Source organism: Aquila chrysaetos, chromosome 3, assembly GCF_900496995.4.
Source record: "Aquila chrysaetos chrysaetos chromosome 3, bAquChr1.4, whole genome shotgun sequence".
NCBI lineage: Eukaryota > Metazoa > Chordata > Aves > Accipitriformes > Accipitridae > Aquila > Aquila chrysaetos.
In genome coordinates, this window is record NC_044006.1 from 32,036,329 (window position 1) to 32,061,487 (window position 25,159).

General features: G+C 43.9%; 1 protein-coding gene across 2 annotated transcripts in view; it reads left to right on the top strand.

Moving 5' to 3' along the window:
- Positions 1-17,646: 17,646 nt before the first annotated feature.
- Positions 17,647-25,159, top strand: part of ZNRF2 (zinc and ring finger 2) — a 60,657-nt gene continuing 53,144 nt past the window's right edge. For both annotated transcript variants that reach the window (XM_030009784.2, XM_030009785.2), the window contains exon 1: positions 17,647-18,171. In XM_030009784.2, the coding sequence (XP_029865644.1) occupies positions 17,697-18,171 (475 nt within the window). In that variant the 5' untranslated portion in view covers positions 17,647-17,696. The remainder of the gene's footprint in view (positions 18,172-25,159) is intronic.

Here is a 25,159-nt window from a genome sequence, read left to right on the forward strand (position 1 = left end):
AAGGCTGCAGCATGGGAAGCAAAGTAAATGTTTCTTTCATATAGAGAGCAAAATCAGACTAGAAATCCCCCAAGCCTGTTATAGAGACCTCCATGCCACGGTGGAGAGAGATGGAATAATTTGCTTCTCTTATGCTGGGGGTTTGCTTCCATCAGCAGGAATGAATCATATCCACATTTTAATGTCTGCACAGCTCTCACCACTGCACTATGCATAAACAATTTCTGCTTCAGTAAGAGGAAGCATCCACCTGGACAGTAACATATAAGGGATTAAAAGAATCAATGAACACTGATCATCATGACATGTTCATGTAGAAGCGTCTTCACCCACCCCAGCACTGCCTGCCCACGAGCTCCATGCCACAGCTTAGGCAATGACACCCTGCCCAATATAAATGATCATTCATTGCCATTTTTATGCAATGAGAGCACAGGAATGTATACTGTGTACTACAACACTTACACTCTACTCAATCTCCACCACCAGCCATTGACATTTTAGGGATGTTTATCCCCAAGATTTACAAGGGCAATGAACATTGCTAGTACTTCCCACTACAGCTGTCAGACTGACTTGACGTTCTTTCCCAAGGGAAATCTGTTTCTGCATCTGCTACTGTTAGTTCAGCTTACAACAGGCTTTCAGCTGAAGGGTTATTGCTGTGGATCTGTGACCTCACAAAAAAGGCAAAAGGACAAAAGTGTTATTGCAAAAAAAAAGTCAGAAAACCTGTAATGTTTTGTGAAGGCTTGCAGTTCCTCTAAGCAATGAGTGGAAAAGCCAGAGGATTCCAGTCCAGAATGCTCCTCTGCTGCAATTAGTACTGGGAACAGTCCAAAAAGAGGGGCACATGGATAGATTATAGCTTCTTTTTGCCTCTAATGCTGATTAGTTGCAATATGTCAACAATTAGAAGAGAGTTTGGTGAACAAATATTGGCTCTTTTTCTGCTGCTGCACTGTCCAGACAATTTTATTTCCCTCTTATTATTTATCATTTGAAAATATTTGCCAGACAATCTCTCCAAGTCCCTTCTCATCTGAAGCTTACTGATATTAATTTTGCAATTGTAAGAAACAGAGGAAGGTCTGGCATTGCTTCTGATTCCTGATAAGGTGAAAGCAGCTTTTAGCACTGGGTGTGCCATGGATTGTGGAAAGTGAATTCCGAACTGATATTTTCCAACATTCTCTGTAAAATGCATTCTTGTAGGCTTTCCATGCAGCTTTCTCCTTGTTAATAAAGAAAAAAAAACCACAGAATACAAGGGGCAGGAAGACAGCTGATTGCTTGCACAATGATTTAAGTGGATATTAGTGGACATTTTTGGCAGTGCTTACTGGAGTCTAGTTACAAGAATCTGAATAGAAAGCCTGGTTATTTCCTTCTTTTCTCCAGATACACAAAAGCACATGGAGGATGGAAAATGAACTTAATTGTCATCATTATTGTTGCTAGATTATAAGAAAGTGCCTATCTGCCACTTCTTCCCTATGTGCACATGTACACATCTCTTTTTATGTTCACTGCTTGTCCACAGCTTGTCTTATACATGCATCTTGTTACGTCTCATTTTCACATTTCATTCCCATGCTCTTTATAGTGCAAAACAAGGTGTGTATTTGGTTATGAAAATGCTGGAGGGGGTGAGTGCATTTTTGCATAGGAGATGCTGTATTTCCATGTCAATCATTGCTCCTTCTTTTTCTTAATCTTTGCAGATTAATCCTGGATGAGCCTCAACTGGGATGCTTCTGGCACTGGGTAAGCTGAGATTTAGATAGCAAATTCTCAGCCCAGGTCCACTGGCGTGTGACTCACACACTGTTATCAAACTTGCAATGAGCGGCCTGAAGCTTTCCTCCCACCTTGCTGAAAATCTGGTTTAGAGCTAAGCATAACTTAGGTGTTGCTGGGGGGAAGATTGTCTTTCCCAGTTGAACTCTTTCACTCTGGGCCTACATACAATGCCCTTTTTTTTTTCCAGAAGAAGGGCTGTTGTCTATTAACCAGCCTAGCTACTGAAAAAGGAGTAGGAGAAGGATACCGCAGGCTGCTTCTCCAGCATTATAGTACCCACTGATGCTAGCTGGGCATGCCGTTTCTACATGTCATCCAGACTACTGCTGCAGTTCATCCCCTGTGAGCGTGAGTACTGAAGAACTTTCTGCTGTTGTAGACTGCTGCTGAGATGCTTCTCGCTTTCTCTTTTGAGGCGAACTGTGAGTTTTGACCTACGTTCAGCAGGAGATACTACTAAACATTGGGACCTGAAGGCTGCCAGTGTCTCTTGGAGGAAACTTTCTATTCTTGGAGGCAGCAGGGCATGCAGAGGGACTATAGTCGGAAAGACCTAGGCACCTTCCCCGTGAGACGAAAGTAAGAATGGGTGGAAGCAGAAAGGCTGCAAAAGCAGCATGGCAGCATGTCTGCTCAGAAACAGTAAAACAAACCCCATTCAACTGGAATAGCGATGGCTGCTGAGCAATGAGGGTTGCTGTGACCCGAGGTGTAGGCATCATGTGTCCAACTGCATAACCTGCACTCCCCAAAAGGCAGTGATCCCTGAAAACAAGCGCTTACATTCACCTACGTGCTCAGATGCTGCCTTGACTGCTGTGTCCTGGGGCAATTGCAGATCCTGCACATTCATCAGCTGTTGGTAGACGCTCTGTTACAGAGAGGTGAAACAGGCGAATGGTTGTAGCATGAGAAGAGTCGCAGCAGCAGGCATGTCTGTGGGAGAGAAGGGGTGTTGCATTTGCTGGGATATGAATATAAACCATGCTGCTGCCAAATCAAAAGGTTCCCCTTGTTTGTTTCCTTTTTTTGCAAACCCAGTGACTTAAAGACAGAAGAAGATAATAGTATGCCCTCCTTTATATTCTAGACCGTCACCCTTCTCCCTGCTGTTTGGCACCTTGCCCATTTCCAGCTGGCACTTTCAGATGCAGATTTCTCCCTGAATAGGTATGGCGGGGCTCTTTGTCCTCATCTTCCCCTACCTTCATTAGCGGCTCTGCTGTTGGGGGCCTTGCTCAGATATCAGAGGGAACAGAGCCGGGTAAGAAGCAGAGCAGAAAAGGCCCCCTGAATACTGATTCATTACCATACAAATGGAGGAACACCCTAGCTATGCAGAGGGCGGTATCTTCATAAAGCATCCGTAAATACCACACAAAACAATGATTACACAGCGTTTATGCATCAGTTAAAATTCATCCTGGATAGGCTGGATAACACATAACCATATAGGCTAAAATGGATTTGCTTAGGATTTGCAAATGGTTTATAGATGTCTCCTGAGATAGGGGCATTGCCTGGAGCGTGGTGGACATATCTGCGCAGTAACGTATCAGCAAGCCAGCAAGCCGTGACAAGAAGACAGATGAGGACAGGCAACTTGAGATCATCCCCCATTTGTCTGTGTACGTGTGGCTCAAAGGCCACCCTCCCCCCCGATGGTTCATTTGGGGTCCAAGCTGGGTGCTATGCCCAAATCCCTGATGTGTCCACAAATACGGACTGGCTCATCTGAGCATTTCCTTTGCACAGCTCTAGGCTGGGTTGTAACCCCAAATCCTTGTGATGCCGACAGTCACACCAGCAACCTGGCGAGGGACATTTTGCAGGAAACCCATTTCAAATGAGGCCTTTCTAGTTCTGGGCCGTGGTTCACCAGAAACGAATGACAGAGCAGCTTGGGTTAGTATAATGCTGAGAGTTGTGGGTTATACCCACAGCAGCTCCGACACTAAACACAAACAACAACCAAAGTGCTTGTACAGTTCTTCCACCTCTGTTTGCCCATCCTCCTCTCTCACAGTAAGGGGGACTAGGATGGAGATGGGTGGTGGCACTCGGATGCAGCCCTGCAGTACAGCTGCGCGTGTTTTGGCTGGGTCTGCTGCTCGCCTGAGTTAAACCTACAGTGGAGACAGATCCTGAGGGGCTAAACCTGAACGATTTGGCCTAGGGAAACTTGGTTCATCAATTCGGACTTCTTTCTTGCCAACATGGAAACGTTTTCTGGAAGCATTATATAATGTCTACCTACACAAATAGCCACACAACATGCTGGACTTGTAACCATATAATTACATCTTCCAAAATAATACTTTGTAGCCCTCTAAAGACCTGAATAGGTAGGTAACAAATACTTTGATAACAAGTACTCTGGAAGGACTTCAAAAGCACTGCCTGCCGTGGAGAAAAAGAGGAACTAATCACCCTTTCTAGAACCTCTTTGATTTGGGGGAAAAAAACCCATAAATCTCCATGTTTCTTTGAAAATCAGCATAAGGCCATACCGTCTATAGAAATCTGCTTTCTGTCCTTTCAGGTTCTCACTGTTCAAACATACCCATTTGCTGGTATGTAAAACACATGTAAGCCTCCCAGTAACAACTATGCTTTCAGACCTTTATGAACCAGTAGAACTGGGAAATTGGCATATCCCAGATCTGGAAGAGGAGGACAGGGAAAAGATCTTATGAGCGCTGTGAGAACCAAAATTTGGAATATAATTCAGGATTTCTTGCAAATGTTGACCAATTGACCTGCTGATTGGACATGTGCCAGGCTGTAGCCTCATTAAGAGATTCCAGATTAATCGTATGCCTCTTAGAAAGGCGTCTTAGCAAGCTTTTCCTGCAAAGACAATTGACGTGGTTCCAGTTATGTTGGACTCCAGTAAATATAATGGCAGGATTTTTAGCATGTGTGTTACAGAAAGAGGTAAAGAGTTATGCCAGGCTAGTTTAACCACAATTTCAGCACCAGTCTGGTGAAATCTGTTTCTAGATCAATCTAGTTCTGCCACCTCTGTGACCAAACCACGCACAGAAAGGCCTTAAGAACTGAAATGATAAAACCCCAAGGAACAGCAGTTTCTAATGAAAACAACAGTGCTGATAATTAAACTTCTACCAATGGTCCAAGTTGGCAGTCGGCTCAGTTAGCAAACAGTAATAGAGAGAGACAGTCCAAATTCTTTACTGTCTGTCTGTGGGACTGATCAGCCTTGACAATGTTTCACCCTGCCTCTCTAAAATAGGGTGAAAGGCTCTATTCAGGCAACAGGCAAAGCTGTTTCCATCTGGCATATTCCTCCTTTCTCATGAGTTTCCTCCTACTGATTATTAAGCAGCTGTTTTATATACACCGCTCCCCCCCCCGCCCCAATTTGCCTCTGGATTCCCAGCTTGTTCATGTATCATTACTTCAGTTTTGATGCCCACAAGAAATTTTAATACGAATTAATTTCCTACCTGAGAAAGCCCTAATATGCACTGCACAGTGATGTTAATGAAAAATAGGGGCTGTAGTATCTGATTCCTGGGATTTTGTGATTAATTGTGTCAGCAGCATTAACAGTAAACGCATTTATTTTATGTCAGTTGCTGATTGACAAAATATTCATTTATTATATTCCAGTATGGGTCATATCTATAAATCCCCAGGTGAATTCAAAAGTGGCTTCTCTAGCCACTACAATCTCTCTACATGATGAAGTATTCCCATGACTAATTTTTTAAGATACATCCTGCTGTATGTAAACTTACAGGGTATTTTTGCAGAAATATTTATTGCATGTTCTGTGCTTCATGGCTCTGCTTAACAGGCTAGCATCAGGGGCAATTTTTTTTGTGACTGGCATTTGCATAACTTGGATATCATGACTTCTGTAAAAGTTCTGTATTTCCAAGGTTGTTCTTATCATAGGGATCTAGTATAAAATGTATTGACCTTCTGTGCTTTTTAACTTCCTTTTACTTACTGTTTGAGCTTCTTGCAATTTGTAATGTGTTTTATCCTGACAAAACGATAAAGAGGTAGAGAGTAGAAAGGGAGGAACTGAATGAAAAAGAGACAAAGTGACTTATAAGTTGCTCAAATAATCAAGCCAGGTAGCTGAAAAACAAGGACAAGTTTCCTTCTGACCTACGCTGCTGCTCTGCAAGCATTGCAGTTTTTTCCACTGGGAAAGAATTCTTCAGGTAAATAATTAAGGACACTTTAAAAATAGTTTTTAGCATCCTTATTCAGTTTTACTTTTTCTCTTCCCTTTGCAAAATGCCCTTCATAAAAATGGAAGTGCATTAAGATTTCTCTCCTTCAGTCTCCCTTGCAAATAGGGACCTGAATCAAAGACCTGTTTTGAGCGCTATTAGTAGAGGCACATCAGACCAGGTGAGTTACAGCTGATGAAAACTGCACTGTAATTTTTTCAGACAGAGCATCAAATCATCAAATACAATTTTAAATGAAGTGTGAAGTCTGAAAGGTTTCTGGAAAGAACCATTTTCAGATAAAGGCAAGGAGAATTACTCAAAATACAAGGAGGGAGCTGCAAGAAAAAAAGGCTCTTCAGTTTTTTCAGTTCAAGTTTTATGTATTTGTGAATTTTCTAAAGCATTATTTTCCTCCACTGTCATTGTCTAAAACACTGCACTGCATAACTGTTGTCATGCATTTACATTTTTCTTTGTCGCTGAGGACAGCCAGCTTGAATCAGAAGCTGTTCATAGCCAAATTCTGAAGTATCCGGATATTAATTCAGATGTGGCAATAGATTAAAGCAGGGCTGCTCCACCCCTTCTCCTAGCCTTGCAGGGGAGGGGGTTGAAGGGCCATGCAGCAGCTCCTGAACTGCCACTGTTCCTGATTGGCATATTTTTTGATTTACTCTAACACATCAAGCTGTCGGTACCCCTCTGTCAGCTCCAGGCAAGGATGCCAGTCTCTAAGATAAGGGCAGCATGATCAAGCAAGGTTGGTAGTTGTGTCAGCCACCCCAGCTTAATCTGCTGCTGCATGCGTGTGCACACTGCCAAAACTCTGTCATTCCTGTCTCATGGGCAGCAATTGTTTGTAAACCCAGTCTACCGCTTTACAAAAGTTACGCCTTCACCCCAACTCGGGAATTTGACAAAGTCCTGAGTCACTGAGTAACTTAAAGGCCCCACAGAGGCTCTCTGACTCGGGTTGTGGTCCCGCAGCCCTTGCTGAAGAGTAGCCCTGACTCGTGCTGTTTGTATGAACAGGAGAGTCCCTTCACTGAACCGCACTCCTAAACACAAGACAAAGGATCAAGTGGGCAATTTAATATTAAGTGCAGAACACTAAATTATTACCATTCAACCTAACTTCCTGCTCCCAAAATATATTTGAAATTTCATTAAAATAGATTATGTTCTGCACAAGGCAAGTCAGGGCTCTTAGTTGGGATTATATCCGTAATTGCCTAGTACTGTACTGAAAAAACATTGATTTTAATACACTCTGCAACATTCCTAAAGGCTTGGGAACTCATGTCAGCTGAATATATTCATAGTGGATGTTCAATCACTGCACCAAATACACTCTGCAAACTAGTCACCTTTGAAATGATAGTGGTACCTTCTTGAATAATTTGCTACCGCCAGATTGCATGTCCTTTGGGTCCTCTTGAAAGTTGAAAAGAAAAGGATGGACAGGAACATGATATGATGACACCAATGTTGAAGTGATTTTAATTCAATGTTATTACTATATATTTGGAATTTTTTTCCCCATGTTTTTAAATTTCATCAGGGAATTTTCCTAAATCCCTGCATTCTTTTCTTGCCATTTCTTTCAGTCTTTCATTTTCTTTCCCTTTTCCTTTCTTCTTTCTTTTGTCCCCTTCCTCTCCTTTTCCCCTTCTTTTCCTTCTCCTTTTCCTTTTCCTTGTTTTTCTATTCTACTCTAGTCTATTCTACTTTTTGGGGTTTACTGTTCTATTACTTTTTATTTCAAGAAAATTCTAGACATGTGATACAGTTTTGCATGCTTTTGCTCCTAATAATAATTATGGGTCAAATTTTGCACCCTATAAATATGGGTGGATAAATTTGGTGCAATTCCACCGATATTAATGGAATTTAAACTGACATCAGACTCTAACCCTACATTTTAATGATTGATTTGCATGGTCTCAGCTGTGAGACAATTTGTCTTAAGCCTCTATTAAATCAAGAAACGAGTGTTTCTGACTGAGTATGCCAATCATTCTAGCTTATCTAGTGAGAGATGCCACATGCTTTCTCCTGCTCTAGCCTTATTTTTTGACAGCTACTTATGCTACTTATTGTCTAATTGGGCCTGCCAATCCTCCCTGTACGTCCCAATCTGTCCAGCCCAGACACAAGAGTCTGAAACGTTTTTAAAATTTGCATATGGTTGTTGATTACAAGAGATGGGGGAAAAAAAATTACAGCCTAGATGTGACAACACGCTTACTTCTATGTCATTATTGTTCAGAAAAATAAAGAATTGCAAAAATTAAATGAAGAAATTACACCTGAGTACTTGGGCTTTCTGACTATAAGGGGAGGAAGGGTACTACGGACAGGACGAAAGCCACATTTTCTTCTGAGGCTTTCACACTCGCAAGGCACTAAGGGCTAAATCCCGCCATTTGTTGCTTGCTGTGCTGTGAAAGAGGAAGAGGTAAGAGCTATTCCCATGTAGTACCAAATGGTAGGAGATACAGCTTGCTGACGTGCCCCAGTGCACAGCACAGAGTTTCTGGAGGAGGAGGATGTCCTCACAGGTAGCAACAGCTGGTAGGTTCGGACCTGCTTTGGCTCCATGCAGAGAAACAAGAAGTGCTGGGCCCTGCTGTGAAATCCTGCTCGCCAACACCAGGATTCCCTCCATGGAGGATACATCTGCCAACCTCTGCTTAACCTTACGGTTGCAACTTGCCAAACAGCAGGCCAGCATTTGGACTACAGTTTCTCAGCGGGGCTGGCAGAGCTCTGACATCCACCGGGACCTGATCCAAAACTCCTGGGATTCAATGAGAAAAAAAAAGTCCATTGATCTCGGTGGCTTTGGATCTGTCCTTTTGCTCATCTCCTTTGATGATTTATACAACACTGACATGCATATCTCACTTCTGAAGCACACAGAGCACATGGTTTTAATCTCACCATTTCCCTGGTGACAGGGAAGGAAGTGTGCTGGCAGCTAAGACACTGAAAAACACTCATTATTCTGTACATTATTATTATTTCTTACTTCCCCATGGAAAGTAGAAATTACAATGAAAAATCACAAATATTTTGTTTTACAGTCTTTGCCTGCCCTTAAAGGCACAGTAAAATATTACAAAGTGCAAATTTTTGTGTGTGTGGAAAAATGAGAATGTTTTTTATCAAAATGGGAGGTAAGAACATTAACAACTAAAAGCCACTGCTAAATTAAAAGCCACTGCTAAACAAATGACCCCTTTCCCTAGGAAAAGCTTAGAGAGGGAATCTTTCCGATGTACCAGGGAATTCTCTTCTCACATTGGAAGGTGAGAACATTTCATTCTTGTGAAGTCTTCGCTTGTAAAATCAAGATTACTGGGCCATTGGCAGCAGTGCTCTACTAGTTATGCTGCTCTGGACCAAGTCCTACAGTTAATGGTGGCTACAAACCAAACTTAAAATAAGTCACAATTCAAGATTCCTTGTGTCCTGAAGACCAGTTTTCAGGGGCAGCCAGGGGTTGCTACGCTGAGTATTTGGCTGTCAGACCCGGTACCCCGTGCAGTTCTCCAAGGGATGCCCCCACAGCACCCAAGTTCATGGAGCCAGAGCACCTCCTGCGCACTGGAGCGAGATCCACAAACTGCCAGTTGCCTTCATAAAGGAGGAGGGATGCTTTGTTATATTTTTTGATTTTCATTCCAGTCCAACACTTTTTTCTTTCTTTGTTTCCTCACTGGCTAGTGCAATTTTTTCAGCACTAGATGTCAGTGTGGACTTGCAATACCAGATTGCTCTGTATTTTGCCTTTAACAAGAGAAGAATTGCCATCCAGAATGAAACCAAGTCTCTCCAGCCTCATGATGTGCTTCCTACAAAACAGGTCTTTTCTTTACTGTTCAAAGTCCATGTGGAAAGTGTAGAGCCGCATTCTGTCCTTGACTGGGATTAATATGGCTGTAAAAGGGCCCTATCCATTTTGTGATCATATCATGTCTGAGTTAAAGACGAGCTACCATGACTCCAGAGGAAAAGGTTTGTTTAGAAAATAATAGAGAAAAAGAAATGGTTCCGAATTATCTTGGTAAGTTGTGACCCTGCTAAGGTAGCGTTGCACAGGTGCTCCACAGGGATAGTTAATCCTGTAACTAACAGTACTCATCTCAACAAGAACCTACCGACAAGACTGAGTCTTTGCATTCCTACTGTCTAGAAAGACATTGCATCATCTAGAAATGTTTTGCTACACTAGACTGTTAGAAGGACTGTTCTAATTTGAACCTGATTTATTATTTGCCTGGCATTTTCTAAGTACTGAACTGAACCCAGCTTGGGGCAGAGCAACCAGCTAGGAAGTGTATGCTGGCTTTCTGAAGCGGTGAAATGACTGGTTTCTATCACTCTTTGGAAAACATTTTGTTTCTTTAAGAAATTTAAGTCCCTGAGTCTAAATCATGAGTGGTCCCTGTGCTGTTATGGGAGGGCTGAGGAAGATGCATGAAGGACCCCGACTCCCCTCATTTTGCAAGCAGCAATCTAGAACGAGACACTGCTCCTCTTGCTCCTGGAGAAGTACAAACTGGGGAAGAGATGAGCGGGGAGAGGAGGAAGCGGGTTCACAGTTCTGATTTCTCATCTCTTACTTACATGGGTTCCGGCTTCTGTCAAGTGGATCTGAGCCAACATGACAGATGGAGCCTTTTACACCACCCTCGTGCTTGGTTTACACCAGGCGTGATGCACAGAAGCCGAGGCAGAAAGTGCTTCTGGCAGAGAACACGAAGCGGAGCGCTCTGACATTCCTCCCGACTTGGTATAGTTGCAGCTGTGATCTACATCTTCAGAAAAATCCAGTTACATGCTTTTGTATTCTTCACTATGCATTAGTTAATAAAGTATTGCCCTGATACATACACTATTAAGCCTTGCTTTTATTATATTTTAAGGTTGTTACTGTCCCTTTGACTTCTGTTGCATGAAGCCACTGCAACACGTGCATGATTGCCCAAGCAGCTGTGCTTAAAAGCCCTATGAGTAACTACCTAGTGTGGTTTTGTTTCTCAATATTAGGCTTACCAGTAGCAGACTGTAAGTAGGATGCTATAGAATATTAAAAGAATAGTGCTTAAAACTATCAATTGAAAATATTAGCAAATACTCTGGAAAAATAAGGACAAATGTATTTTTTCTCCTGGGTTCTGAGAAGTTAAGGTAATATTTGGCAGATAATACAGAACCTGAGAGAATACAAATTGTACTTGGCAAATCTAATGTCACATGGCTCTACCACCTGCTGTCATTCCTACATATTTCACCTTGTTGCTGTTTCTGTAATACTGTTTTCCATTTACTCACCTCTTTCTACAGATGTATAGCATTCAAGCAATTAGTACTGCTAATGAAAGGTGTATCCTGTAAAAGAGCTTCTCTGCAATCAGCTTCTGAAGACTGATTTACCCGTGTAATATTCACTGTGTCAAAACTTGAAGTGCCTTCTTTATTAACTATAATGAATTGTTCAGATAAGGCTCTCTGTAAAGCCAGCTGCCTCTCTAGGTGCAGAAGGGTTTTGTGATCTCACACCCTACATTGCAAAGCAAAACTGTAATTCAGGAATATACCTTGAAAGACTATCATTATTTCCCTCTGCAGAAGTAAAGGGAGGTGAGGTGATCAACAGTCCTCCCCCAGCTCTTGAACCCACATTCAGCTGGCATTGCTGGGTGCTGATACATGAGATCTGAAAACAAGAGCGAGTAAACATACTTCCCATGTGTTAGTTTGTCGGCCACCCCCTCTTCTTAGAAATCACAGACACAGAAAAACTAGCTGGATGGGACCTTTATATGTCAACTCATCTAACCCGGACTCCCATACCCACAGATCTGTATACCATGCCTTGCCCAGATAAACACGTATTGATGTCACTTCATTTATGAATTGGTGCAAATGCCTTTAGTGTAGATATGGGCATAGTCTAAGCAACTGTTTGCCTTCTGTTGTTCCTTGAGAATATAATAAAAATGGTCTGCACAGTAGCTTCTGAAGAAAGATAGCACTGGGGGGGCTATAGCTGCATGAAAGGTCAGGAAGCTACACAATGGGATAATTCATGCAAAGCTGATAACAAAAAAACCACCAAGTAAAACCAACACAGATTATTGGAGAACCAGTAACGACACCGGCCTGGTTATGCACTAAAATGGCAAATTCATATCAATGGCACTTGGTGTTGCATCTGGTTACCTACAAAGGTACTCAGTGGCTACGATAATACAACTGTGCATGTAGAACAGCTTAGAAATTATTATGGTGAATACTCTTTCCTATTAAAATTGTTAGACTAAAATATATTTCTTACAGTACTACTTTATAGCATGTGGTAATGGAGTGCACAGCACAAATTGCCATTTCTTCAAGTAAGTTATTTCCAAATATTTCTTCCTGTACAAAATGGTCAATCAATAAGTCCAGTCAAAATGTCAGTTTATTTTTAAGACTATGTTATCTTTTCTGTGAACACCAGTTTTTTCTATGGGTAACTCCAGTGTACAAAATACAGCATACTGTTTACAGTGTGATAGAAACTTCACAAAAGCATAAACATCAAACAAAAGATAGATGGTTTTAAACAGAACTTTTATAAAGCAAGGATAAACTTCCTTATCTTTGTAAGCATCACCACACATTTCCAGAATAATTTTAGGACCCAAACCTTGAGCTTTATGAGCTGCTTATTTTTTTTATCCCATGAAGACAGATCACAACATGTTGCAGGACTGTTTTTCATACATCACTGTAAGCATATGCGTAAATCTTCATCAGATTAAAGTCAATATGTACAAAAAGTTATTCAATGCAAATAAAATCTAAGATACTGGATAACAGGGTCTCCTACACCTCTCAAAATACCAGTTACCAGCTGGAGATACACTGATACCAACATGTATCTAAAAAGATGCCTACAACACATTTATGTATAATTTGTTGTGACACTGACAGAGATAATACGGGACCTATTTCCCTTAGCTTACACATGTGAACATACAGCAGTCTTGTCTGCTGGATGGCTTGCTCTAGCTGCAGGTGTAAGGCATGTATATTTTAAAGATCTTATTTTAGAGGAATAAAACAGTTGTTTTTCTTTCTCATAGAGAAAGCAACTGAACACTTCAGAATTCTCTATTTTCAGTATCTGTGAAGAAGTGGTGTGCAGCGCTATTTATTTTAAACAGCTGAAATGTAAAAACTGCATTGATCTCTTCCAACCACAATGTGCACCTCTAGTTTGGTATCTGCTCAGAAAAGCTAGTTGCCCAAACCCTATCTGGAGCCCACACTTGCTTTTGTAAAATTAAGCTCTATGTTATGAGTGTGTGCATTACTTTTTAAACCCTTCTCCTTTAGAAAGGAGTGCCTGACCAGATCTGAACAGAATGTAAAACCTCTGGCTGGCTTTATTAGTTCAGGGTCAGATGCTTTTGTCAGAAATGAAACCTTGCTTGAAACCTTGTTTCAGTGTCCTTGTAAAAGCCACCAAAGAAGGAGGCAGGAGGGGAGAGGGAGGATGATCTGCCTGCATAGCTCACTGTCAAGCAAAATTCAGACCCCTGTTCCATTTATCAGCACACATTTTCCAAAACATGCAATATTATGAATTTGCAGCTAATTTTGTATGCTTAGGGCACGCCTGCCACCTGGTATTTTCAAGGAAACTGGTCAAGAAACAAGTTCATTATTTTCACTTGCTGATAGACAAGGTAGTGTAACCAGAACTGAACTGGAGGTATGCAGCTTGTAACAAAGAACAGTGAGTATATTTGCCTGTCTAAACCAGTTTTTTTTCCACTATCCTGGACAAGGAACAAGAAGGTTAGTTCCTATTTTGTGCTTATTTAAGTACGAGTAAGATTGCCTAGATATGTTTCTACAGGAATAACAACAGCATTCACCCATATAGGCCTACAGAAGTCAGTTTTTATATAACTATCTGCTTTCCACTGAGTCCCTGAGATTTGTGGAAATATGGTCAGCAGCAAGATGTTCTACTTTCTCTCTGCACTGTTTCCTCTTGTCACTGGTTATGCTGGGTAGGAAATTGAAATTTTTATGCAAACTACTTCTGGAGTGTATTAATGAACAAACGGGTGGAGGTTACAGTGCCAGGTACTTGCCTCTACAAGACTTAACGGCTAGTAGACAGTCATTTGTTAGAAGAAATGTTAGCTTCAAAACCTAATTGTACTGTTGGCTATATAAAGCAAACTTCCATATGTAGAAAAACTTCTATTCAACCATTTTTAAGAGGGACTGGGAGGGATGGAAGGGAGAAAGCTGGCTCAGAAGCATGTCACGTTGCTTTTTTGAAGATGTAGGTGTTCTTTGAGGTGTTTAGACTCATACTCGATAGTGAAAGCTGCAAATATATGCCCTAGATGCAAAACAAAAACTGAAGCCCCCCCCCAAAAGAAAAAAGAAAATCACGTTGCCACGCTGTCTGAGAAGGGAACACAGGCTGTCCCGTTGTTGTGACTTCTTTTCTGTGAAATATTCTATGCTGTTAAAGGTAATTTTCTGATTGTAAGACTGAGTAACTGCTTGGATGTTTTGAGGGCTTTTTTTTTCCCCATAGACTTTATCATTTAATCCTAAATTGAATAAAAGGTGATTCACAGTCAAATATAATCTGTATTTAATACCTGCTCAAGTCTTAGATCCACTGCAAAGAAATTACAGAAAGTACTGGGGTACTGTGTAGAGGTGTACTATTTTCAAAATGCTGTTTATTCTAGCAGCTGACCAGTTCCACTAGTACTTGGTAGTGGAAATTTTAAAAACTCCATAAAACTCTGAGCATGCTGTCCTCTAAACCTGCTCCGATAGGGCTGAACATGCCACAGGCATTCTGTGAGCAGCAGAAATTATGAGTCATGTTTGCAACATCCTTTGCCCATGCAGATTCTTGGAATCTAGCAAGATAGGAATTCCTACAGTAGCTTTCCCTTCTGTGGGAACATTAATAGGATCTCTCTCTTCTACACAACTGCTTATTTTCTCTACTGTTAGTGTCTGAGAGGTTTGGCTGAAGCTGGCCAAGGGTTTCAAAAGTAACCGGTGGTAGAACAGACAGCATATTCACACTGATTTTCTTTCTGTAGGAAACTGAACCAGAAAGTGCTCATGTTTGATCTGCCTTGGAGTATCTACCACTGGTAGCAGAGACTGCAGCTTATAATTCACAAGTGGCGATGGCATAGCTTGGGACGGCAGATTATTGACCCCAGCTGTCTACCCAGCACCCAGCACACAAAAGACCAAGCTGTTCATGAGACAGCTGGGGAATCACTGCCTCTTACTGAAACTGGCAACAGTTTACAGCAGCACCCTCTAAATGGGGTTCAGGCTATTCACAGTGTCTCAGCTATCCAGAAAAGCAACGTCGGAACAAAGAGTTAGGGCTGGTAACCTCCTCTGCCATCCCCAGCTATGGTACCTCTTCTTGCTAATTGAACTGTGAACTACACTGATGCCAGAAAATGACCGCATGCAGTTGTAACAGAGACAGTAAAAGGAGGGGGGAAAGGGAGGCCTTTGCACCTATTCACATCTGAGGATGAGCATCAAAGATTCCATACATGTACACGTTACATTTGTACATTACATATACATATAATAATGTACATGTAATAATTACAAGTACATTGAATATGTATAGTACAAATGTTACATAATACTTTGTATATTACTTAAAGTTTTAATCTGCTTTATTGTATTAATTGTAAAATAGCTTGGGTACTATGCCACTGTGACACAGGCATGAATGTAGTTGGAGTCCCTACCTAGACGGTATGACAGAGAGTCCCAAGGTGGCATAGAGCACTGTTTCATGGTGACAAACCTTATTTTAGAGCAGACGATAATCCATAAAAACAAGCAGTTTATCACATTCATATAAATTCAACGTACCTGTCGTTCAATATCACATACATGTAAAGAACAAAATAATTTTACGTCTCTGATTGTTTTGTCAGGAGCAAATCGAGCCTGTTACCCACATCGGTATCATTCACAGGGCCAAAATTTTCGGCTGTTAGTCAATCCTTGCGTAAAGCTCTCATCAGTAATAACGGGAGGTTTTCTCCAAGTGAGAGGCTGAGGTCTACAGGATTTTCCTATACCGCCTGTGAACCAAAGGTACAAGAGATGTTCATCCTTCCTGTTCAGCTTCTCCCCCGCATATACCACGAGAACCGGGACTCAGAGCAAACCGCCCGGGTTGGAAGTCCCCTACCCGGGAAAGCTCCCGACGGGAGGGGACAGCGGCCCTTACGCCAACCGCCCCGCCAAACCCGGGCTCGGGGAGCGGCGGGCTGGGTGGGCCCTTCGCCCCTCAGCCGGAGCGCGGCCCAGCCGAGCAGCTGGGAGCCGCGCCCGCCCGGCGGAGCCTGGGGCGCGGAGGTCGGGCATCCGGGCGCTTTGCCGAAGCGGCAAGGCGAACCGAGAAGCGGCGCGGCAGGAGGGCACCCGCCGCCTTGGCGGGCAGCGCCCCGCGCTCAGTCAGTCACCCCGGTCCTGCCCGCTCCGCCGGGCCGCATCCCGCCGCAGCCGCTCCTCTCCCTCACCTGGCGGGACCCGACACTGACCGCGGCCCCGGGGAAGGGGCGGGGTACGGCGCGCGGGCACCGCCAGCGGCCGCCCTCCTCAACGGCCGCCCTCAACGGCCGCCGCGCGCCCGGCCCGCAAACCCCACAGCTCGCCTGCTACTGGCGGCAGTTGGGCTTTTAACTCCTTCCTCGTCGGGGCGGCCGCTCCGGCACCCCGCGGGCTTCCCCTCCAGGCGAGCAGGTAGCCGCGACGCCCCCCCCCGCCCGGCCGCGCGTTCCGCCCCCGGCAGGTTCTCGCCTCGGCCCCGCGCTCCGGGACTCTCCCTTCCGAGGGGAGCGAGCGCTGGCGGCCCCAGGGGCAGCCTGGCCCAGCGCCCGCCCACCTGGTGCTGCCCCGCACCTTGCGTGAGGAGAGGGGCAGGAGGCGGGGGGCGGCGGCGGGCCCGGCCCGTGGCGCTGCGCCGCCGGGGGCCGGTCCCCCGCCAGGCGGGGGGGGGGAAGGAGAGGCGGCGGCCCCTGCCGCCGTAACCGCTCCCCATCCCGCCCGCTGGTGCCGCCCCCAGTATGGCGACACGGTAGAGGAGCGGCTGCGCCGGGGCGCCCGCCCCCTCCCGCCTCCCTCGGCACAGGCACGGCGCGCCGCGGGCGAGCGAGCGGCCTCGGCGGCGCTGCTGCCGCCGTTGCCCCCCACAGGGCTCAGCGGCGGAGGAGGATGGCGGCGGCGGGCGCGGCGGCGGCGGGCATGGCAGCGGCGGCGGCGGCAGCGGCAGCAGCGGCGGCGGGGCCGAGCGGCCGCGCGGCGGGATCCAGCACCGTCCCGAGCAGCTCATGGTGGCGCCCCAGACCCGCAAGCAGCGGCCGCGCCGGGGCCGCCAGCTGAGCCGGATCCCGGCGGGCGGCTCTCCTCTCTCGACACCGACCCACCGAGCGACCCGTTACCCTCCCCCGGCGCGCCCTCTCCCCCCTCCCCGGCGCGACCCGCGCCTCGGATCGCCCCCGCCGGGGCCGGACTCCCACCACCCCCGGGGGCCGCGGGAAAGGCGGCGGCGGCGAAGGGCACCGGGCAGCGCCAGGCGGCGGCGGCGGGACCATGGGCGCGAAGCAGAGCAGCCCCACCGCCGCGAATGGCCGCACCCGGGCGTACTCGGGCGGGGATTTACCTTCCTCCAGCAGCAGCAGCAGCGGCGGCGGCGCTAACGGGACCGGCGGGCGCTCGGCGGGCGCTGCCGGGCGGTACGCGCACCTGGCGGCGGCGCCTCATGCCGCTCCCGGCGGCGCGACGGCGGCAGGAGGAGCGGCGGCGGCGGCGGGGGGTGCCGCGGGGTCGGCCCCCCGGAGCAGGTCCTTAGGGGGGGCCAGCGCCTCCGGGGCCCGGGCCGCGCAGTCCGCCTTCAACATCCCCCACAGCAGCGGCCCCTACGGCTCGCAGGACTCGGTCAACAGCACCCCGGAGGAGGGCGGCCGGGAGCGGCCCGCGGGGGGCGGCGGCGGCGGCGGCTCGTCCGGCGGGCCCCGGCTAGTGATCGGCTCGCTGCCCGCTCACCTCTCGCCGCACCTGTTCGGAGGTAAGGGCCAGCCCGCGGGGCGGGCGCGACGCGGCGGGGGGGGGGGGGGGGGTTGGGGGTGTTTAGCTGCCTGTCGCGCTGCTGCGGGGCTGGGGGCCCGGGCGGGCGGGGGGTTTCCTTCCCCGGCTCCCGGCCCCGCGGTGGGACGGGTAATGAATCATCACTTTGGGGAGAGCGGCGGCTCTTTCAGGCTTGCGTCCGCCGGAGGGGGGCACGGTTTGGAGACGGGGTTTTCAGGCCAGCGTCTCCTATTGTTTGTAAGGAGAGCTGTGAAAGGGGGAGGTTAAAAACGAGCCCCGCGGCGGTGCGGTCGGGACGGCGAAGAGGAAGCAGAGCCTCGCCGGCCGGCGACTTTAGACTCTAATAGCTGTAATCAGTGCCTGTGCAAATACTCTTGGCTGCTGCTTACATAATTAGAATTTAATTGGATCATGTGTCTCCGCCGTTTATTCTAAAATCGGACCAAACCCCTCTTCAGGTACTGATTAGTATGTGGCTGATGCTTGTTCCTCTTTCCAAGTTCTCGGGTTCTCGGTTCTGAAAGTCGATTAAGAAAAACAGAAGTTAAAGTAAGTTTCTTTGTTTATTTTCCCCCTAAGAGATGAGTAAAGCCGGATAGCTGTCCGTGCCGCTGAAGTACAGGCTTGCAGCACCCGTACCGTATAGTCTTGAGGATGGCCACATGTGCTCTTGAGGCAGAAGAAACACACAGCGAAACTCTGAATTAACCAAGAAGCTGAGGCTCTTTAAGAGGCATATTAGATGTAGAGCAAGTTGTCATAGTTTTTTGTCTCTCCTGTGATATTGAGATGAATAGGGCTGGTATAGGACTTGCATTTTACTTCCTGTGTTCTTCACCTTAAAAATCTGCCTGTAAGTTGCCAACTGCTTTCAGAGTTGCTGACTACTCTCAGTACTGCTTGTTCTAAAGATCGTTGTTCGTATAAGTCAAGCATTAAGGTGCAAGGTGACTTTTTAAATTGATTAATTCTCTTGATAATTCTAATATATGTATGTATTATAACCTGTCTAAATACTAACCAACTTCACCAAAAGCTTTCTTTTGGAAAAGAGGAGCCTAATGTAAAATTTCTACGTTTCTGTATTCTAGTTAATCTGTTTGTGAATACTATTTGTAGCAGGTTGGGCTTTCTTCTTTTCTGTAATGCAACCTGTTTTTAGCCAAAGCAGAGCTGTCTTCAGCCTGACTGTCATAGGGTGTGCAAGGTTTCTGTCACATGGCCTGCCACCTATATGTCTGTTGACCTGAAAATAGCATAGCTGTTACTTCCTAGATCTAAAACTACCTCCTCCCAGCGCAGTGGTTGAACATTAACAGAAAGCTGTCAAACCCTATTATAATAAGGGAATATTTGCCCTTAAGAAAGAAAACATAACTATTTTCATAGTACCAAGCTGCTCAATAGGAGTGCTTTGTTGCAAGGATGCTCATTGTACCATCATGGTAGCTTGTGGGGGAAGAAGGTGCATGCATTTCTCTTGGTGATGAAAGGATGCCCTATCACGGAGCATTGTGCAGTTTGTGCTACGCACAAGGGAATTAAAACATGTAGCCAGCTGTTGCTCCAAGGTAAAACTTTTTTTTTTTCTCCTTGCTTAAACTATGTCTTGCAACCTGCTTTGCTGCCAGGAGGGAGTGGATTAAATGTAAATGCAGTGGTGAGGATCAATAACCTAGGAAAGTGTTTATTCAGATGCAGGAAGGTCACTTCAGAATAACTCTGAATTTGATCGTACTTTTTTATGGCACATAATCTATTAATTGCTGTACTACAGCATATTTTGTCTTTTGCAAATCTCTGAAATTGATATATTAAAGAGGATATAGGCTGAAATGGCGCAAAGCTTGTTGCTTTTTCTGGTGCAGGAAAAGTGCCAGGAGGGGTACACTCTCTTTATCTACTGACTAATAAATAAGGAATGCCATATGCTAGGAGTTTGAGTAGCAAGTTTGAAAATACGCTGTCCTTATGTTGTCAGAAGATGTCAATGAATCTACTTGCTGCTTCTCTTTTAAAAATCTTAGTATTTCTTATTGGGATGAATAATCATAATACTGCAACACCTGTGAATGTTTCACTTGAAACATTATTCTTTTCTTCAATTTAAGTATTATGTGATATCAGTGATACATTACTCCACATCACACTGAATGTTGGTGTCCTTATTTAGTTGCATGCTTTGTGTTTTCTTGGTTCCTTGTAATAACTAGATGCTTGGAAGAAGTAGCCCCACTGGAGATGATATATTAGCATCAGCATGGTGAAAAATAACTTGAAGCATTGTTTTGTCCTGATGGTAACTAGCTCAAGCTTGTCTAGGTGTGGTATCTGGCATTTATCTTGTGTATCATAAGCATGCTTGAAGTCCCCTCCCTTGTTTTGTAACTTGCAAATTAGCCAAATTGTTTCTTCTTATTGTGAAAACTACTGAAATTAATTTTGAGGATTAGCATAGCAATTCTATCAAAATTAAAATAAAAAAGAACAAGAATAACTTCCATAACTTGAACTGAATCTCCAACTATTTATGTTTTTAGGCATACTGCTTGGCTTCATCAATCAGAGACACATGGGTGTTGCATTTGTTAAATTACTGTAATTAATTTGCCATTAGTGAATTATACTCTATTGTCACTTTTACTGAGCAGCCTTGCGTGCTGAACTAATGTATAAATACTAACTCTCTAATGTAACGTACTTAAATCCATACTATGCTTGTTAATATGCCATTTGAACAAGAATATAAAAAGTATTATGTTATTGTATGTTAATGTATTAGAAAGTATGATCACTTATTTTCTATGTTCCTTTCATAGGAACTGTAGTAACAACAGCCTTTCCTGACTGTGAGGGTCTGATGTTCCTGTCTGACCTCAGGCTGGTGCACCTTTATGATCAACATATAACAGAGTAAATACTGCTATGTAACTTTACGTCTCATGTCAGGGAGAGTTCAATTTACTGAATAATTGGGGCCTTGGTCTCACAAAAAAAAAAAAAAAAAAAAAAAAAAGGTGTTTAACTTCGTATTACAAGCATGCCTGGAGTAGGTTTAGAGCATTAACCAAATGTGAGACCCAAATTCCATAAGAACTTATGGCACTCTCAGATGCAGAAGCCAAACCTGTACGTGACATTCAAGCACTTTCTCGCCACACAGCGCCGAGTTCCAGCTTTCTTTAAGGCAATAATGCCATTATCAGGAATTTTGACCAGAAGTTTCCCGCTCTGTTCCTCAGCGAATGGAACTTCCCCTCTCTCCCAGCCCCAAAGTAAATATTCTTACCTTCTGTTAAGAATAGCATGTAGAAGAGTTGCCCCTGAGATCCACAGTTAGTTTTTTCCACTGTTTTTAGGCAGTAAGCATTCCTGCGTAGATTGTCAGCACCGCAGTAAAGCTACTGCTGTAGTTACAAAATAGCTTGGTTTTGTCAACGATGCTTGCAGCAATTGGTTCAGCTAAAAATGGACAGTCTTTCGGAATTTTCTTTGCTTTGGGTAACTGCTGATGTGTTACTTCCATCACATAAAATGTTGACAGCTCCTCAGAACCCATTTCATGTTTGTGATCCTCTTTCTAGGTGGTCACAACAGGGAGAATTCTTGGTGAAAACACCTAGTATAAGTATCCTTCTGGTGTGCAAATTTAAATCTTTTCTTGGGAATGTTGTTATAAGACAAGAATAAAGCCTTTAAATATTTTTTTATCTTTAAAAGTCTCTTAGGGAAGAATATGTAAAAATTCAACTGAAGATAGCAGATGTGTTACATATTGAGTCTTTTAAATATCCCCATCAGTTCTTCATTCAAGTTGATCGAGCAGAGACTATACAAGTATTATACAAAATCTCAGATTGCGTTATATACGGTCATATACAATTTTATATGATGTATTTATAGACAGGTTTTTAAATACATAGTGTTGTCAGATACAACTGTTGATGGCTTTCAGGCCTATATCAAGACTTGGAGTGGTAATTTGGAGATTAAGTTGCATCTGTTCAACTTTATTAGGAGAAGGAAGTTTGTTATGTTCTTCTCAAGCCAAATAATGATCAGGCTTTTTTATGAAGTACTCTACACTCCAGGAGTTATCGCCAGCTACTGATTGTATGTAACATAGTATGGGTAGAACCTTATAGGTATGTTATAGTAGCATTTGTTTGTAATAATACCTGGTAGAAGTAATGAATGAATTCTTCATTCTATAGAATAAAGTTCACAAAAGCTGCAGGTTATAACCTGAATTATTTGTTGGATTGTGGGAAGCAGATATCAGTGGAAGAATGATGTGAAGTCTCAGAAAAGTTTTTTAGATATCTCTCAAACTGCCTAGAAAGCCGCATCTTGTTTTGTTTTCTATCTGACCTGTTTAGTTATATGGTACATTTGAATATGTTCTTGAGGTTCTGTTCATTTTTCTCACACTGTTTTTTGGCAAGTATGGCTGTGTTTTGGTCACTTCCTTGCCTTTCTTCCTCAGTATCGCCCAAGTACTATTGCTTTGAGAAATCGCAAAACTCTCAAACACTTTAGACTTTAATGCTGCTCCTGTTTTGCCAGCCAAATTTGTAGGTCTGTGGTCTTTGCCCCTGACTTGGGAGAAGTGTGGGAAGCGTGTTTTAGAGTGAGACTCTTGGGGTATCCTCTGTGTGTGAATCATGTTATAAGCAGTGAAACTTGCTGTTGCAGTTTCAGCTTGTATGCCTTGGTACCACTTGACATACCTTCACTTCCTGGCAGTTGTAAATTTTTTTTTGATGGTTGAGGAAGGCCGGTGAATCTTTGATACAATATATATTTCTCTAAATTATTTTCTAACCATTCAGAAAGAGGAAAGAGTGTAAGGATTTAGTCTAATAAAAACTGTAACTTTTTCATAAAATTCTGCCTTTTTTTAGAGGTATGATAACACTGCTATTTGCTGTTGTGAACACAAAAAAATCCCGTGTGCTTTTTCAGATGGTTTTGCTGTTGCAGCTCATAGGTCTTAGAAGGTGCAGCACAGTGAAAGCTAAGAGGCTGTCTCTGCTTTAGTGTTTTGATTTGTTTCTATTCACTTTGCTGCACCAGTGAAACAGAATCATATCCATGGTTGTCCACTTTGGAAGAATGAGAGCAATAATAATGAGGGGCTGGTTGAAGTCTGCTGATTGTAGAAGAAGGTTAAAATGGAGACCAGTCTGAAAGCTGAGAGAAGTACAAACATGTCTGTACACATACACATAACTTCGCAACAACCACAGTTTGGGGGGAGATAGATGTGTGCCTCATTTTCTTTTCAGTTATACCAATGAGTTGACTCCAGAGTGAGAGAAAAGAGTCACTTTTGCAGGCTCTGAAGACATGGGAGGTATTGGAAATGTATTAGCATTCCATTAACCAAAATGCAGGTTGAAAAATCCAGTGTGCTATGAGAGCAGTCTGAGGATAAGTCTATTGATAGGAGTTTCAGAAGAGCAGTTCTGACAGATGGGTTTGAGGAATCCGATCCCTTTTCAGGGTCTCGCTGTTCCTGTGTTTAGTGGGATCTTCTGTTGTTCCTGCATATGTACAGTGGGCAGCATACAGTTCCTGGGTGGCAGCAGAGATATAAACTCTCCTAAGGAGAGGACAGGAAAAAGTAGCAAAAAGTCCTACACTATGACCCACCTGCTCCAGCTCAGTTAGGAGAGTGCTTTTAGTCTCAAATGTTGAGTATTTGGACAAATGAGTTAAAAGAACTGTTTGGATCTTCTGTGCAAGTGCAAGTGAAGCCCCTGGGAGCCATGTTTCATTTTCTCCAGTTGGAGACAGGTCTCTGTGGTGATGAGAGACTTGGGGCACTGGAGTAAAGACTGAGGTGACTGATAGACAATCTTTGAAGGGCTGCTTTTTCTTCTCCTGCCTGGTAAACAAAAGGGATTAGGAGAAGCCAAATAATAAAAATGTCAGCACTGCATTTAGGGGAGAAATGTAAATAGTTAATTGTCTGAAGAAAAGAGAACAGCCTAATTGTAATGGCATATATAAATATTTCTTTTGGCTGTCAAGGCAGTGATAATACCTGATTGAGCCTTTGCAGTGCCAGTTCAAACAAAGGCCTTCCTCTTTAATGTCTTCAGAATACCTATCCAACCCTGATATCCTGACAGTGTGCCTCTCCTCATGTTCTCTCACATAATTGCAGACTAGTCACCAAAAACCTCCCAAGTCATTTTTTTTGTCTTATAAAGAAAGCCTTTTGTCACTGCTAGAAATTCAAGACTATTTTTAAAACACGTTGCCTACTCATCTGTTTGGGTAAGTTGTCTTCTCCTGTTCTTGCCAGCTGCTCATGGAAAACTTCATCATGTAATTGTTCTTGATTTGCTGTCTTAGCCTTGCGTGAAACTTTAAAGTTTTGAATAATGTTACGAAGATTTTTGAGTAGGTTTTCCCTGCTATTTGCAGATGCATGAACCAAATTTATATTGTTTTCAAGATTTTTCTGCAGTGTGTCTACTGCTCATTAATGGTTTAATTAGTTTCAGCAAAGACATATGGTCGTTTCTACAAATTTGTTCATTTATTGTGGTAATGGAACATGTTGTTCTTGCAGATGTTTAACCCATGAAAAGAAACAGTGATAAACCTTTGAGTGCTCTGAGTTTCTATTTTGGAATATCTTTAAGGACACATATCTTATCAATTAAAAGAAAACAATTTGTATAAAAACAATTACCTGAGTAAAACCAGAACAGCACTTCTTAAGCATCCAGGAAAGTGGTTTTGCTGTCTACTCTCTGGTTAGGTATTTCCTAAACAAGTGCCTATGTTCCTAAGGCCACCTTTCCATTGTAAATGATCACCGTGACTTTCACAAGGATGTCTCACTGTGCATCCAGAGCTCTTTGACGTCTGTTCTTTGGTAGGCTTCAAATTCTTCACGCTTGCAGAAATGGGAGGGTAAACCATAGAAAGAATGAGGCTGGTTCTCACTTTCA